General features: G+C 43.8%; 1 protein-coding gene across 4 annotated transcripts in view; it reads left to right on the top strand.

Moving 5' to 3' along the window:
- HTR7 (5-hydroxytryptamine receptor 7) overlaps window positions 1–14,980 on the top strand; it is an 85,221-nt gene extending 70,241 nt beyond the window's left edge. Inside the window, exons 2-3 of one of the 4 annotated variants that reach the window (XM_047703433.1) lie at window positions 2,247–3,005; window positions 14,856–14,980. In XM_047703433.1, the coding sequence (XP_047559389.1) occupies window positions 2,247–3,005; window positions 14,856–14,913 (817 nt within the window). In that variant the 3' untranslated portion in view covers window positions 14,914–14,980. Of the gene's footprint in view, window positions 1–1,536; window positions 1,583–2,246; window positions 3,011–9,241; window positions 10,940–14,855 lie in introns of those variants that run through there. The other 3 variants (XM_047703436.1, XM_047703434.1, XM_047703437.1) reach the window with 3 other exon arrangements.
- The last annotated feature ends 266 nt before the right edge of the window (window positions 14,981–15,246 follow it).

Here is a 15,246-nt window from a genome sequence, read left to right as displayed (position 1 = left end):
GGCCACCTGGGGAACTGTAGGAACTGGCCTCTTCCCGTTGGACCTCTTGCTGGGGTTGGTATCCAGGAAGCTAGATCCAGGCTTGGAAACAAGCAGCTTGTGCCTGTGGCTACAGGCAAAGAGAGAAGATAATCAAAATCCAAGTCCTGGAAAAGGCTTGCTGAGGGAGCTCGGAAACAAGGAAAAAGCCAAAAGGCTGTGTGCATCCACAGGAGTTGTTAAAGAGCAAATTCGATATCTGAAAAGAGAGGTCTGCAAAGCAGTTCCAACAGGAAAAGTCTGAAACAAAACAAAACAAAACAAAACAAAGAAATGGAACAGCTCAGAGCAGGGATCAACTTAACTGTATGCTTCCAGTCAGCTCCAACACCTTGCTTCAGGGGTTTCTTCATTTACCATTTTTGTGTATGTGTGTGTTAATTTTCTTAAAATTTTTTCCATGACTTAAAACTCAGATAATTTTAGAAAATTCCCGAACAGCAAAGTCTACTCTGCATTTACCTTCCTTGCTCCCTCTTTCCCCTCTTCCTCCCTTGCCCCCTCTTTCCTCCCTCCTTTTCTCTTTTCCTTTCCTTTTCAGCTCTAATTCTAGTGTTCTCAGGAGAACTGCCTTCTTTCTCATCCTTCATTCTGTTCTGGAGCCAGAACTTAATCCTAGTTATGCCTGATAAGCCTAGGGATAGTGCTTGTGAGTCGGCTTGATTGAGGAAAGGGACCTAGCGGCTGTGAAATGAACCCGTGCTACTAACACCTGAATCCTTGGAAAGAATCAGGAGCCCCTCCCACATAAGCATTGGCTGGCCGGCCGTAGTCCTCCCATTCAACCCAACACGATTTCCCCAAGCACCTGCCTTCAAGATTCATATCTCCTTTATTCACTGCCATATTCCCAACTTTTAAAATAGCACCTGGCATACAGAAGAAACTCAATTAATATTTGTTGAAGGAATAAGTAAATATTCTTGGTGAATAAGAAAACGTGGCTGATTCCTTTTTATTAATATTTCAGTTTTGCCTTGTCGTAAGTGCTGCAGTGATGCCTATTTTCATTGTGAAAGTATGATTTTTTGACTTTTGTGGGATAATTTAGACAAAACACGTGAGGCTATTTCTAGCACAAAATAATTATTTTTAAAGTTCCAACCCACCAACTGAGAGACTTTCAGAAAATAACCTTTTGGTAATTTGGGGGTTCTCTACCTTTCCTTTTCCTGTGTTAAGACTGTATCTTTTATATACATCCATGAATTTAAAGAAACCAACAAAATGACAGCTTTTACTTGTCTTGGCTTCTTACGGGCTCTTTGCATTCTTCCCAAAGTAGAAGCTAAGACCATTAAATACACAGAGAAGAAAACAAATTTGGAAAGCTGAAAAACCATTAAATATTTAGCAAAAACATCTTGCTGTGTATGTTTTCTGTTTGCTGAATCTCTTTTGCATTGGAAATCCTTGATGGGCAGAGATGGAGAACTATTTATTCTCTGTGTAGAACTAAGCACAGAAAAAATGTTGGCTTCACCTCCTATTTTTCAGAATTGTGCCCCTTTTTTGTGATCCTTCTCAGGAGAGGAGAGACGAGGTAGGCTGTTTTTATTTTATAGAATTGTTCTTCTGATGTTACTCTTATGTGAGAATTTTCTGGGTGTAAAAAAAAAAATGATTACTTGCTACTTCCCATTCCAAAGCCCTAGAATTTCCTTAATATCTCACAAATCTCTGTGATCTTAAAGAAATGCTCTCACCACAGTGCAAAAGGGAAGTTAAAATGAATTAAAAGCCTGTCTGAATTAAGACAACCCAGGAGATCAGTGGGTGTGTAATATTAGAGCGTGGTAGACCTTGGTTAATGTGTGAGGATGTGTCACCACATTCCACGTCAGCTTGACATTTTGTTCCTGGCTGATTTCAGTGGCAGTGGTCATGGGGGGGGAACGGATGTTTAACCTTTGGTTCACTGACTGTGGGGAATCGGAGAGCCTGCAAGGTTGGAGAAAAGCATGGCCTGGCATTACAGACAGAGGGCGGCCGTCCCTCTGCCTGAGCCTATGACCTGGATGGAAGCAGGTAACGTCCCTGAGTCTTAGTTTACCTCGCTGTAAAATGGGCGTTATGATGCCTCCTTAGAAGGGCTGTCCTGAGGAATGGAGCTGCTCAGGAGGTAGAAAGCCTGGTAGCAGCCTTCGGCCTCTGGTTGCTCGGGAGTGATCCCAGAGTCACGTGCTCGCTTTCTACTTGTCCTCCAGGTACCTCGGGATCACGCGGCCGCTCACGTACCCCGTGAGGCAGAACGGCAAGTGCATGGCGAAAATGATTCTGTCTGTCTGGCTGCTTTCGGCCTCCATCACCTTACCCCCACTCTTCGGATGGGCTCAGAATGTGAACGACGACAAGGTGTGCCTGATCAGCCAGGACTTTGGCTACACCATCTACTCCACGGCGGTGGCGTTTTACATCCCCATGTCCGTCATGCTGTTCATGTACTACCAGATCTACAAGGCCGCGCGGAAGAGCGCCGCCAAGCACAAGTTCCCTGGCTTCCCTCGGCCCGAGGAGCCGGACAGCAGCATCTCCCTGAACGGCATGGTGAAGCTCCAGAAGGAGGTGGAGGAGTGTGCCAACCTTTCGAGACTCCTCAAACACGAGAGGAAAAATATCTCCATCTTCAAGCGGGAGCAGAAAGCGGCCACCACCTTGGGCATCATCGTGGGGGCCTTCACCGTGTGCTGGCTGCCGTTCTTCCTCCTCTCCACCGCCAGACCCTTCATCTGCGGCACGGCCTGCAGCTGCATCCCGCTGTGGGTGGAGAGGACCTTTCTGTGGCTGGGCTACGCCAACTCTCTCATTAACCCTTTTATATATGCCTTCTTCAACCGGGACCTGAGGACCACCTACCGCAGCCTGCTCCAGTGCCAGTACCGGAACATCAACCGCAAGCTGTCGGCTGCAGGCATGCACGAGGCCCTGAAGCTCGCCGAGAGGCCCGAGAGACCTGAGTTTGTGCTGTAAGGTCACTTATCACTATTCTCCTTTTATCCCCATCTCCAACCGCGCCTCCCCCCCCTCCTCCCATATGGACCCTCTCTGGGCATGTCCCAGAGGGCTCCCTGCAACCGTAGCCAGCCGATTTTCTACTAAGCAGATCAGATTGGAATTCAGGATACTCTGGACTCCAGCCCTCTACCCAGCAGAGTTCCCAGAGCCCAAGTCAGGTACTTAGAGGGCCTGGGAGACTGGACTGGTATGTCCAGGGATTGCAGCTGGTGTGATGGGCAAGGAAGGTCGAGTTTCCTACCCCTTTCCCGTAAACAGCGTCCAAGCCGTGTCCCGCAGCTCCCATTCTTGTAATGCTGGTGCTTTTTGTTGCTGTAACTCTGCAGTTGCGGCAGGGGCTGGGATCTGAGGGCCAGTGGTGATAAGGAATGGGGTGTCACATGCAACCCACTGACTAGTGAGTTTGGCATGGTAAAGAAGGAAGGAGACAATAGAGTAATTAGGGTTGTTAGCACACCGCCCCCTGATTTTGCTTTAAATCTGAGGCAGAGGCAACATCCTCCTGTTTGAAAGCTGTTTGAGAGCAAAGAAACTGGAATGGAAGATGGAAGGTGCTGATGCTGATGAGAGGGCGGTGGTGGGCATGAGAGGAGGAGGCACTCCTCTTCACTGGACCTGGTGGGCAGGAGTAGCCAGAGAACCATGGGCTGCCTGTCAGCCATGTTGTCCAGGCCCTTCATTTGACAGAAGAGGTAACAGACCTGGTCTGCACCCCTAGGTCTAGATCCCACCTCATCTGAATCTTATCCCTGTAAATTCTTCATATATTAGATTCATTGATGGGTAACAACCATGTCAAAGGACACCTTCTTCCCCCTAGCTGTCCCAGAAGAACAGCCTTGCTTCAGGTGAAAGCCAAAGTGTCCTCATGGATCACAATGGCCTCCAGAGGCTCTAAATCTAGGATACCCCCCCCAAATGACTCTGAACACCTCTAGGAACGCAGCCTGTTTTCTAACTTCACCAACATAGCATCCAAGGATATTTGCCTCTGGGTCGTTAGCTAGTATGGAGGCTTAGGTTTGTTTTCCTGTTAGTCTAAGACAAGGGTCAGCAAATTTTACTCTGAAGGGCCAGATAGTAAGTGTGTTAGGCTAGCTGTGAGTCACTTGAAACTACTCATCTCTGCCTTTTCAGTGAGAAAGCAGTCATCAACACAAGTAAGCAAATGATGATGGTCATGTACCAATAAAACTTTATTTACAAAAACAGGCTGCCAGTTGAATTTGGCCCACAGGTCATAGTTTGCTGCCCCTGGTGTAAGAAAATGACTGTTCTCTCATTACATCTCACTCTGTTTGATTTGTAATTATTGATTTTTTTTATAATAATAGGATATGAAAATCATTTGGAATGATTGGTCTAAATCTCCATTAACTTCAGGAAATTTCCATTAAGAGAGTTGGAATAACTGCTGTTTTAAAAAATTTGACACCAGGTAGCTTTCTATTCACTTTCCATAGGGGAGGACTCCTTTTGAAATTCTTGCTCCTAACTGTGCCATGCATTGTGAAGGATGCAGAAAATACATGATGTCTTTCCTGTCCTGCATATATTTCTGTTGGGCAGTCTGAATGTAAACACACATGTATGCACAGCCATCCTTTTCATAATGAAAGCAATGGAAAGTTGGAAAAAATAAAAGCTAAAGGATTCAAAGCAGAGGAAAATAACTCAGAGCTTACCCTAACCCTCATCAGGGAAGATCTTGGAGGATATGGGCTCCAGTATGTCTCTGAAAGAAGTCAAGCATTTGTAGCTAAAGGAGAGTAGAGACAGCATCCATGTAAAGGCACCAGTGGGGGGTCTTCTGCAGAGGACAGTCAGGCTGGCGCTAAGCTCTGGGGTGGGGCAAGATTTGGGGATCAGAGTGGAAAGGTAAAATGAGATCAGATTGTGAAGACTCTCCCTTTCTAGCCCCAGGAATTTGGGATTTTAGTGTAGACAAGTGGTTCTCAGCCAGAGTTGGTTTTACCACCAGGGAACATTTGGCGGTGTCTAGAGACATGTTTGGTTGTCACAGTTGGGAGAGGGGAGGACCTACCGGCATCCAGTGGGACACCGCTCAACATCGCCTAACACAGGGGCAGCTCCCCCACAACAAAGCATTACCCCACCACAAATTCTATAATGCTAAAGTTGCAAAACCCTAGTGTGGACAGAAGAGAGCTTCTGACTGGATCTCTGTGAATAGGAGAACGGGAATCACTGAAGAGATGGAGACGGATCCAGGGGCTCCAGGTGAGATGAATCAGAAGGCAGAGGTGGGAAGTAGTCTCTTCAGTGGCTGGTTTTCTCCAGAAACCTTTGAGGCCTGCTACGTACAAGGCATAATGCCAGGCATGTCAGGGGGTGGAAAGATGAAGAGGTGACAGTCTATGCTTCTGGAAGCTTTCAGTCCAGTGCGTTAGGTGGGGGGATGATGTGGCAGTCGTGGTTAGTGAGAGGCTAGTAATCAGAATATCCCATACTGAAGAACCTAAATGTCCATCAACAGATGAATGGATAAAGAAGATGTGGTATACATACACAATGGAATACTATGCAGCCATCAACCCCCACCCACCCCAAAACCCTGCCATTTGCAACAACATGGATGGAATTAGAGGGTGTTATGCTGAGCGAAATAAGTCAATCAGAGAAAGACAATTATCATATGATCTCTCTGATATGAGGAATTTGAGAGACAGGGTCGGGGTTGTGAGGGGTAGGGAGGGAAAATACGAAACAAGATGGGACCAGGGAGGGAGACAAACCATAAGAGACTCTTAATCTCAGGAAACAAACTGAGGGTTGCTGGGGGTTGGGGAGGTAGGGATAGGGTGGCTGAGTTATGGACATTGGGGAGGGTATGTGCTACGGTGAGTGCTGTGAGTTGTATAAGACTGATGATTCACAGACCTATACCCCTGAAGCAAGTAATACATTGTATATTAATTAAAAAAAAAAAAGAATATCCCATACTTGCATTTCAGTACATACCAGCTGGGTAGCCCAAACAACTCATAACTCTACAGGAGTCTTCTGGAAGAGTGACTGGCATCTAACCCGTAGCTCACAGCAAACCTTCTCAGGATCCTTTGTCCCCCCGACCCATCTCTCCAGTGCCTATGCTTCTTGGCCAGCCTACAGACTTGAAGTTCCTCCCTCCAGTCTCTCTAGCCCTTTCCTCCCTCTGTGGCTGCTTGGGTTCTAATTTTGTTCACTTATGCCCCCAACTCCACCTTCTTGGCTCTATCCCTACATAATGGTTTCCTTTCTTTTCTGCGTAAATGCTCTACTAAACTGTGTATTGCTCCTTCCAAATATCTACCCATGTCTTCCCATTTTCTTGATCAGCACAATGAGAGACTCAGGAGTCCAGCAGGCACTTGGGTAGGCAGTGGACAGAGAGAAAAGCTGTGCCTGCTTCCCTGCTCTGTTCTAAGTTATAACCTCTTTCACCTTTTCACAAGTATCTGAATCTGGTAATACAAAGCCAAGTGTGATAATGTGATATAGCAGGGATTCTTGTGTTTTTCTTTTTAATTTGACAACCTCACTTACGGAGTTGCTTTCAATTGCCATAAATTGTTTTTAAGGGTCACATCATGAGGATTTTTGTTCTTTGACACTGTTATTGTGAACAATATAGAAAAGCAGTTTTGGGCACACCTGGGTGGCTCAGTTGATTAAGCGTCTGCCTTCAGCTCAGGTCATGATCTCGGGGTGCTAGGATTGAGCCCCGCGTCAGGATCCCTACTCAGCAGGGAATCTCCTTCTCCCTCTCCCTCTGCCCCTCCCCTAGCTTTCGTTTTTTCCTCTCTCTCTTAAATAAATAAATAAAATATTTTTAAAAAGAGAAAAAGAGTTGCCGTTTTTTAAATACTTCCATATAAAATAATTCTATGAAGTTATTTTGAACTAGCTCTCCGTTCGCCTCTCCCTTCTTTTCCTTGGTGATCGTATTGCCTTTCTGTTCAAAAAGCCTCTTAGAATCCTGGTTGATTGCAGTGGTGAATTGTGACAGAGTCACCTTGGGTTCCTTTATGAGTTCTGTCAATCCGCTGCTCCCGGCTTTGTGCTGAAGCTTTGGAGTTTCAGGGTGATTCCTCCTTTTCTTTATGAAAACCAGTGGTTTAAAAAAAAAGGAAAAGAAAAGGAATGAATCCTAGTATGAACTGGGAGGAAGCACCAAGGCCCTGAAGCTCTGGGTATCTGTGCTGGGATGTCGCCTTAAAGGCAGAAACAAACGACACCTTTGCTATTTCATGGGTTCCCCTCCACGCCCTGTTCTATTTTCCTCATCATTAACTAGCTGTAATTCAACTCCTTGTTTTCATGAAATCATCAGTGAGTAATAATCACAGCTTGTTTGCTTTGCTGTTGCCTACATTCTCACTTTGCAATATCTCTTTAGAATAGGAAAGGCAGGCAATTGGCTTTTCTTGCTTCTTTGAACATGTTTTTTCTTTTTTGTTTTCTGAGTAGATACAGATAACACCAAATAAAATCAAGAAGTACAGGGATGTCCGGGTGGTTCAGTCAGTTACGCATTTGCCTTAGGTTCACATTGTGATCTTAGGGTCCTGGGATCAAGCCCTGTGTCTGGCTCCCTGCGTCTTCGGGGAGACTGCTCTCCCTCTGCCCCTCTTCCTCTGCCCCTCCCCCTGCTGGTGCTCATGCTCTGTCTCTCTCTCAAATAAATAAATATAAATAAATAAAATCTTTAAATAAAAATCAAGCAGTATAGATAGGTATATAAGAAATAAGCTTGGGGAAAGGTAGAGTTGGACCTACTCAAAGCAGATGGGACAGCAGGGACAGAGGGGCACAGATGTGGTTGGAGGCAAATAAGGAACACGGGGCAGGTCTTCAGCAGTACCTGGAAGCTGGGTTGATTAGAGTCAGCACGGAGGGCCTGCTGGGCAGTGTGGGTGGGGGAGAGAGAGATGAAGCCTTTGGAGCAGGGGTGAGACCAAGGCAGTGGTGTAGACTGGTTCACAATAGGAGAAGGGAGATGGGTTAGGAGACCATTATGAAAATGAGGTCTCCTGCCATGAGGGCCCACACGAGGAAGGTGGCGTTGAGACCAGGAAAGAGGCCAAGGATGTCTGAACGTTCAGTGGTGTCCTCACAGGTGGATGGTGAAGGGGGGCAGGGGAGATGGTGCTGAAGGGGTTCAGTCCATTTCATGAACCAATCCAAGTAGAGCAGTGCTGAGCTGCAAGGAAGTGCAGTGTCTCCTCTGTGCTGAGACGGTGGAGGCCCCAGCCTAAGAACAGTTGGGGAGCATCATCGGGGATACAGCTATTTCCGGTGCCCACTCCCAACAAACCCAGGAGCCTTGGAGGGGGTTTGAGCCGAAGCATGGTCCTTCTCTTTAGGCATCATTCTGTGAAGTGACAGACAAAGAAAACGAGAGCTGGGGTCTCATGGAGAAACTGATCCTTTCACCAGGAAAACCCATCTATCCAGTCCTGAGAGCCAAGTGAGAGTAGGACTATTATTGGGTTGGGGAGGCAAAGCCTGGGGGTGCAGTGCCAGGCCCTGGAACCTCAACAGACCTAGGTCTCAAGCTTGTGGATAGTGTTTGGTAAGTGAAGTCCTATGAATGTACAGAGTTAGGGGACGGTGGATCTGGTGGGAATGTGGCTCTGCCCAGGAGAAAGAGACTGTCCCTCAACGGTGGCAAGACTTCTCCATGACTCACGCCACTTCTGTGAATCTGGGAGGAAGGAAGTGAGGGAGATGCGGTTCTCTGGTTTTTGCACACATGTCTTTCTATGATGCACCCTCTAGGGCTTGAAAGGAAGAACACTTCTCATACGTGGTTGTCGTTATTCTTTTCACGTGGGGCAAGTGCAGTGGTATTTTGCAAGGATTTTTGAGAGTGGAGCCATTTTTGGCTAGAGCTGTATTATAAAAGTGAATTTCTAAATGGGTTATCTGGGGCTGATTTGTAAATATATTAAGGCACTGGCAACTTAGAGACACTATAAAATTTATGAAAAGAGCCACAGCACTCTTTCTTTCCTTTTAGAGAAGCTCATATAACCCCTTAGAAACCACACATGATTCAAGTGACTGAATGCTGTCAAAATTAAATCTACCCACCACAAAATGAAAACTTACATTTATGGTTCTGCTAAATCATTTTCTTGTCTTCTCTCTCTCCCTTTCTCTTTCTCTTTCTCTCTTTTTATAGACAAAATTCTGACTACTGTAGGAAAAAAAGTCATGATTCATGATCAAAAGTGGAATAATGAAAACGAAATCAACAAGGCAAGACAGAGGTGGAAACAGAACTCAACCATTTGCTGAGGCCACGAATGGAGTGCGGCTTGTCCTTTCCTGGGGTGGCTGAGACGTGACAAGCAGGGTGATCTGTTGTACAAAGCATGTTGTGAGAGAGATGGTGACCTCTTGTCTTTTTCTGTGGATCAGTGCTGTTGTGTGCCAAAGAGAATAGTTTTCCGTTTAAGACAGCCAGATCAGCTCAGCGGTAAGCACACAAACAGAACTGAGTCCCAGAAAAGAAACCGTTTCTGGTGCTTTGCGTGCGTCCAAGCCCCTACAAATGGAAGAAAGTTCCAATGCGCACTTCCCATGCTTCCAAGTCTAGGCATTGTGGTGAATATTCAGGAATCGTTCATGAGACAGAATGTATTTTGTGGCAGGACAGAAGGGTGTGTTTTTCCAAGCAAACTGTGGTAAGCGTAGCGTTGAATGTGTTGCATGTCCATGTTAGAAAACAGAATCCCGTCATCAGCTAATACAAATGATGTCCCAGAGCAGTGTCTGGTTCAAGCTTCTGTCAAATAGTTTCGCTTTTTTGCAGGGTCCCTGTGACTTCCTCACCGATGTACTTTTCTTTGTGAACTCTTGTATTGTTATGGTATCACTCAGGAACAGATCTCAGGATGGAGAGAATCATCAAACCTGAATAAAGCTTTTTCTTGTACTCACACTTCTTTTGAAGGGTTCTGAGAGGCGAGGAGGGGTTCCTTTGGTAGGCTTTGTACCTACCTGGATGAAGAGCAGGGGCCGCCGAACTGTGCTGTCTACCAGCATGGCTGTGGGCATGAAACTTTGGGCGTAGATATCAGGTTGACACAACTGCGGTGGGCTCCTAAGCTGGGCAATAACCATGTGTTTTGGGGAGGAAGTGTGGGAATAAGAAAGGTTTCCATGGAAGGTTATGATGCTTTCAGACATGGAGCATCCACATTGTTAATTCTTGGGCAGCGTTGTATTAAAGGGAACCGTGTGACTTGGAGGTTGCCTGGGCTGCTACTGGGAAACACTCAGAACACTATTCTCTTCCTTTAGGAAGAATTGTTTTCGTGTTCTCTGTAACCTAAATCAAATGTGTGCCTGGCCAGTTCTGTTCTTCTTCCCTCTCCCTCCCCAAAGTGGTATGACATTAAGGCAGGTAAGGAACCAGAAAAGGCCCTATGCAGATATTTTTTTTTTTAAAATGTACAAGTAATATGTAATAAGACAGGAACATGGTGGATCGGAAGATTACCTCCAAGGGGAGAAAGTGAACGCAAAGCTTCGTTGATAAAAGAGAACTGACAGAGAAAACTATTTCCTACAAGAAAGGTAGCTGTTCTCTTCCGAAGACTATGGAATTCCAATGTGGATTTTGGATATCTTCTGCTTCACTGAACATTGCATCTCACCAGACACAAGGAAGGGTCTGGAGGGGAGGTGGGCGCTGTCCTCTCAGACAAAGCTTGTACAGATTCCTGAACCATGGATTTGCTAAAGTGACTGTATATACTTATACTCATAATTTAAATGATTAATTCTGGTCGGATAAATGTTGTTAAATTTAAAATGTTTTACTACTTACATCAAATAAGTTATTGTAGCTGTAATAAAGCAAATTAAGTAACGATTTTTAATGGAAGGTCTGCTATCTTGAATATTGCTCTATGTAGAACAGCAGAAGGCCAAGTTTTGTATGTTTTGCTAAAATCCTAACAGGTAGTTAAGACCGTCTATAATTTACTGCGTTTCACTGTGAGGATTTATCCAGCTCGTAACTTTTTTTTTTTTTTTTTTTTAAGAATGACTCTTCATTCCTTGACTTAATTAGTGGGCATTTATTGGGCTTATGCCATATTCAGCACTGTGGACATCAAGGGAGCAAAGATGGATAAAGCAGGTCCTTACTCTGTAGAAATGTGCCATTAGAGAGAAGACATATGTTTCTCAGATGGTTGCCATATCACACAGTGAATGGTGTGTTAGTGTGTAGGGAATGTCCTGTTCCTTTCCTGTAGTAAAAGACAAGGCATTATGGTTAATTGGGTTGATTCAGGTTTTTAAATAAGTTTGTTTAATTTTTTTTTTTTTTTTTTTGGTCATGACCTTAGTTATTCACATCTGTTCTTTGTCATGCCTGACTTGAACGCCTGGTTATTGAACTCTGCTTTCTTGGGCTACAGGGTCTGGCCAGTGTGCACTGTGCTTTACGAGCATAGCTGCCAAAAGAAGGAGGGAGTAGAAACTGAGAGAGAATGAGAGAAATGTCAGACACTTTATACTGCTTCCCACATGACATAATTTGTGCCAAAGGTACAGCTTTTGTTTTAACCCAGAATTGGGGAAATCACTGAAAGAAACACTCTACACATATTTTATGAGTGTTCAGCAAGCATGGCTGTGATGACTCATGTCTCTTCTCACTCAGGGGTGTCAACTGTCAGCCTGCAGGGCTGGGTATTGGGAAATGGTGCTTAGGAAACAGTACTTGTAAGCTGTCACTTAATGATGGTTACTTAGTGTTTGGTTTTGTTATGTTCATATTAAGCAGGGGCACTCATAGAGTTCCTGTTTTCTGGAAATGGTTTCATCATTCTTAAAGCCTTTGCCACAGTGTCATGTGCTTGACATGCTTGTATATGTTTTTAGTGATCATATTTTCATGCAGTTTTATTAGATGCATTGATTATAGGCATAATATCAATGAAGATGCAGACAATTTTTCAGATAGTTTATGCTAATATACTGATTGCTTGAGTTGCCATCTGGAGGTGGCAGGCATTTTCCTTGCAACACTGACTCTCAGCAGAGTCCTCCATTTAAGGGATAGAAATGTTTACAAAATCCTGCATTTTCCAACAGTCGATGCTTCCCATCTCAGGACCTTCACACATGCTTTCCACCTTCTGTCTGGAATATTCTTCATGTTTTCAATTATTCATTTAATGTATATATCCATCATAGTTTAGTACATCTTCAGGGGTGATTATAGTGTCTGTTTCCCTCATCAATATGCCCAACACTTTGCACTGTGCTTGCAACATATGTAGGAAGCATGTAAAAAATATTTCTTAATGGGAAAGAAAGAAGGAGGTGGAGGGAAAGAGGAAGGCCAGGGTTTACTTCATATCCTTGTTAATTTTCAGAGGAGACTATCGAGGAAACTTGGTGTGATCAAGTGACATGTTCAATGAGTGGGACAGAAGGGGCTGGAATTAAGCTCTCCTGTGTGCAGTGTAGGGCAGGCCCTCCACGACAGGGTGCTGCTCCTTTTGCATGAGTTTCTCATATCAAGAGAGCAACCTTTTCTTAATTTTCTGCACTAGTAGAGCAGAGCTGTGTATGTGTTATGGCCCATATGTTGAAACTTGTTTATCTACAGCTAGCCAGATGGTCCCTCCCAGTGCACAAAGAAGCCATTCTGAAACTTTCAAGGGGTCAGTGCATTTAGGAAGCACTGGGAGAAATGCATGTTGTGATGTCATTCCTTCCTTAGTTCAAGCAGTGTAGATCACAAAAGGAAAACCTGGTCAGACAGTCAGTGTGAAGCAGGCAGACCTTGAGAACCAACTCAGGGGATCCAGTTCCCAGAGACAAAAGTTTATTTAACTGGATTTCTTTTTGAACTTGCTTCGTCTACATCTTCTCTGGAGAAGGAAAGTAATTTCTTTACTTAAAAAAACGTTGCTTTTAAGCTCCTGCTGGCTAAATAAGTTAAAAAAACAAAAACATTGCTTATGCAGTCCAAGCAACAGAGATGTGATGTGATCATCAATACACAATGTAAAAGCAAAATTTACTATGCGAATCCGAAGCAGAAAATGAGAGAGGTTGACAGCCATCAGATGTAGACTTGAAGATAAAAATTACATTGGGTATTTGGCATTAAAAAAATGCTGAGGATGCAAGCTGGTGCAACCACTCTGGAAAACAGCATGGAGGTTCCTCAAAATGTTGAAAATAGAACTACCCTATGACCCTGCAATTGCACTGCTGGGTATTTACCCTAAAGATACAAACGTAGTGATCCAAAGGGGCACGTGCACCCGAATGTTTATAGCAACAATGTCTACAATAGCCAAACTATGGAAAGAACCTAGATGTCCATCTACAGACGAATGGATAAAGAAGATGTGGTATATATACACAATGGAATACTATGCAGCCATCAAAAGAAATGAAATCTTGCCATTTGCGACGACGTGGATGGAACTAGAGGGTATCATGCTTAGCGAAATAAGTCAATCGGAGAAAGACAACCATCATATGATCTCCCTGATATGAGGGAGAGGAGATGCAACATGGGGGGTTAAGGGGGTAGGAGAAGAATAAATGAAACAAGATGGGACTGGGAGGGAGACAAACCATAGGTGACTCTTAATCTCTCAAAACAAACTGAGGTTTGATGGGGGGGGGGGGGGGGGGAGAGGGGGGTGGGGTTATGGATATTGGGGAGGGTGTGTGCTATGGTGAGTGCTGTGAAGTGTGTAGACCTGGCGATTCGCAGACCTGTACCCCTGGGGATAAAAATATATGTTTATAAAGCTGTAAAAAAAAAAAAAAAAAAGAAGAAAGAAAGGATGAATACCCAAGTTTTGTAGCAACATGGACGGGACTGGAAGAGATTATGCTGAGTGAAATAAGTCAAGCAGAGAGAGTCAATTATCATATGGTTTCACTTATTTGTGGAGCATAACAAATAGCATGGAGGACAAGGGGAGATGGAGAGGAGAAGGGAGTTGAGGGAAATTGGAAGGGGAGGTGAACCATGAGAGACTATGGACTCTGAAAAACGATCTGAGAATTTTGAAGGGGTGGGGGGTGGGAGGTTGGGGGCACCAGGTGGTGGGTATTGTAGAGGGCACGGATTGCATGGAGCACTGGGTGTGGTGCAAAAAAATAATGAATACTGTTATGCTGAAAAAATAAAAAATTAATTAAAAAAATGCTGAGGGAAGGGAATTAAGACATATTGTAACTATGGCTCTCGGAACACACATGAAATCTTAGATTCTAGTCAAACTATAAAATTTATGCTCAGAGATTATAGAACAAAGGGAAAGTAATGGACAAGAAATATTCAAGAGGCTGTAAAGAAAGGAAAGTCTGATGCATGGTTCTTCCTCTAAGAAATTCATTTTTCCACTTACTCATTTATTCCCATACGTATTTATTATATATGTCAGAGTCTGAGCACTAGAACCTAGTAGTGAATAAGAGAGAACCGATTTCCATTCTTGTGAAACAAAAAATCTATAAAGGAAGCTTAAGTTACACAAATGATTCTAATCCAGTGTGATATGTATTATGATAAGGCAAATACAAGGAGGTTCAGAAAGGAGTGCATGCTTCAAAATATTGATGAGAACATTTAAATCTTACTGGAGGAGAGAATTGATCATCCAAAGTAGCAGATGGTAAGAAATATCTAGACTTTATCTTTGATGTATATTATGTAATATTTTTAATAATGCCAAATTACCTTTCTTAATTACATTTTGATTGGGCTATTATTAAAATGGTCTTTATTCTCTTAATCCACACAGTCTCACAGTGGGAGAGATGGCACAGAGCAACTACAAGATAGCAGAAAGTCTGCTGTGAACATAAAAGTTTGTCACCTGTAGGAAAAAGATATAACTGTATCCACAGAGAATTGTAGAATCTCATGGATGATCTAGAGTAAACTCCTACTGTTTAGCAGGTGAGAATGTGCTGAAGTAGAGTTGTGGTTTTGTCTGAATTTGTTTAAAGGAGAGTGGTGGAAAGCCATGCTTTCTTTAGTGAAGAGGTTTTAAAGACTGTCGTGTAGCTGTGTGTTTGCAAAATACAATAAAATAGAGCGAATTAGAAGAAAACTGAGGTAAAAATACAAAATATAAGTTCAATTTTTCTCTTACTAGGTTTGGTAGACCTAAAATTACAGTTCAGTAAATA

This window comes from Lutra lutra, chromosome 14 (assembly GCF_902655055.1).
Source record: "Lutra lutra chromosome 14, mLutLut1.2, whole genome shotgun sequence".
NCBI classification, from domain to species: Eukaryota; Metazoa; Chordata; class Mammalia; order Carnivora; family Mustelidae; genus Lutra; species Lutra lutra.
This window is presented reverse-complemented; position numbering and strand designations above follow the sequence as displayed.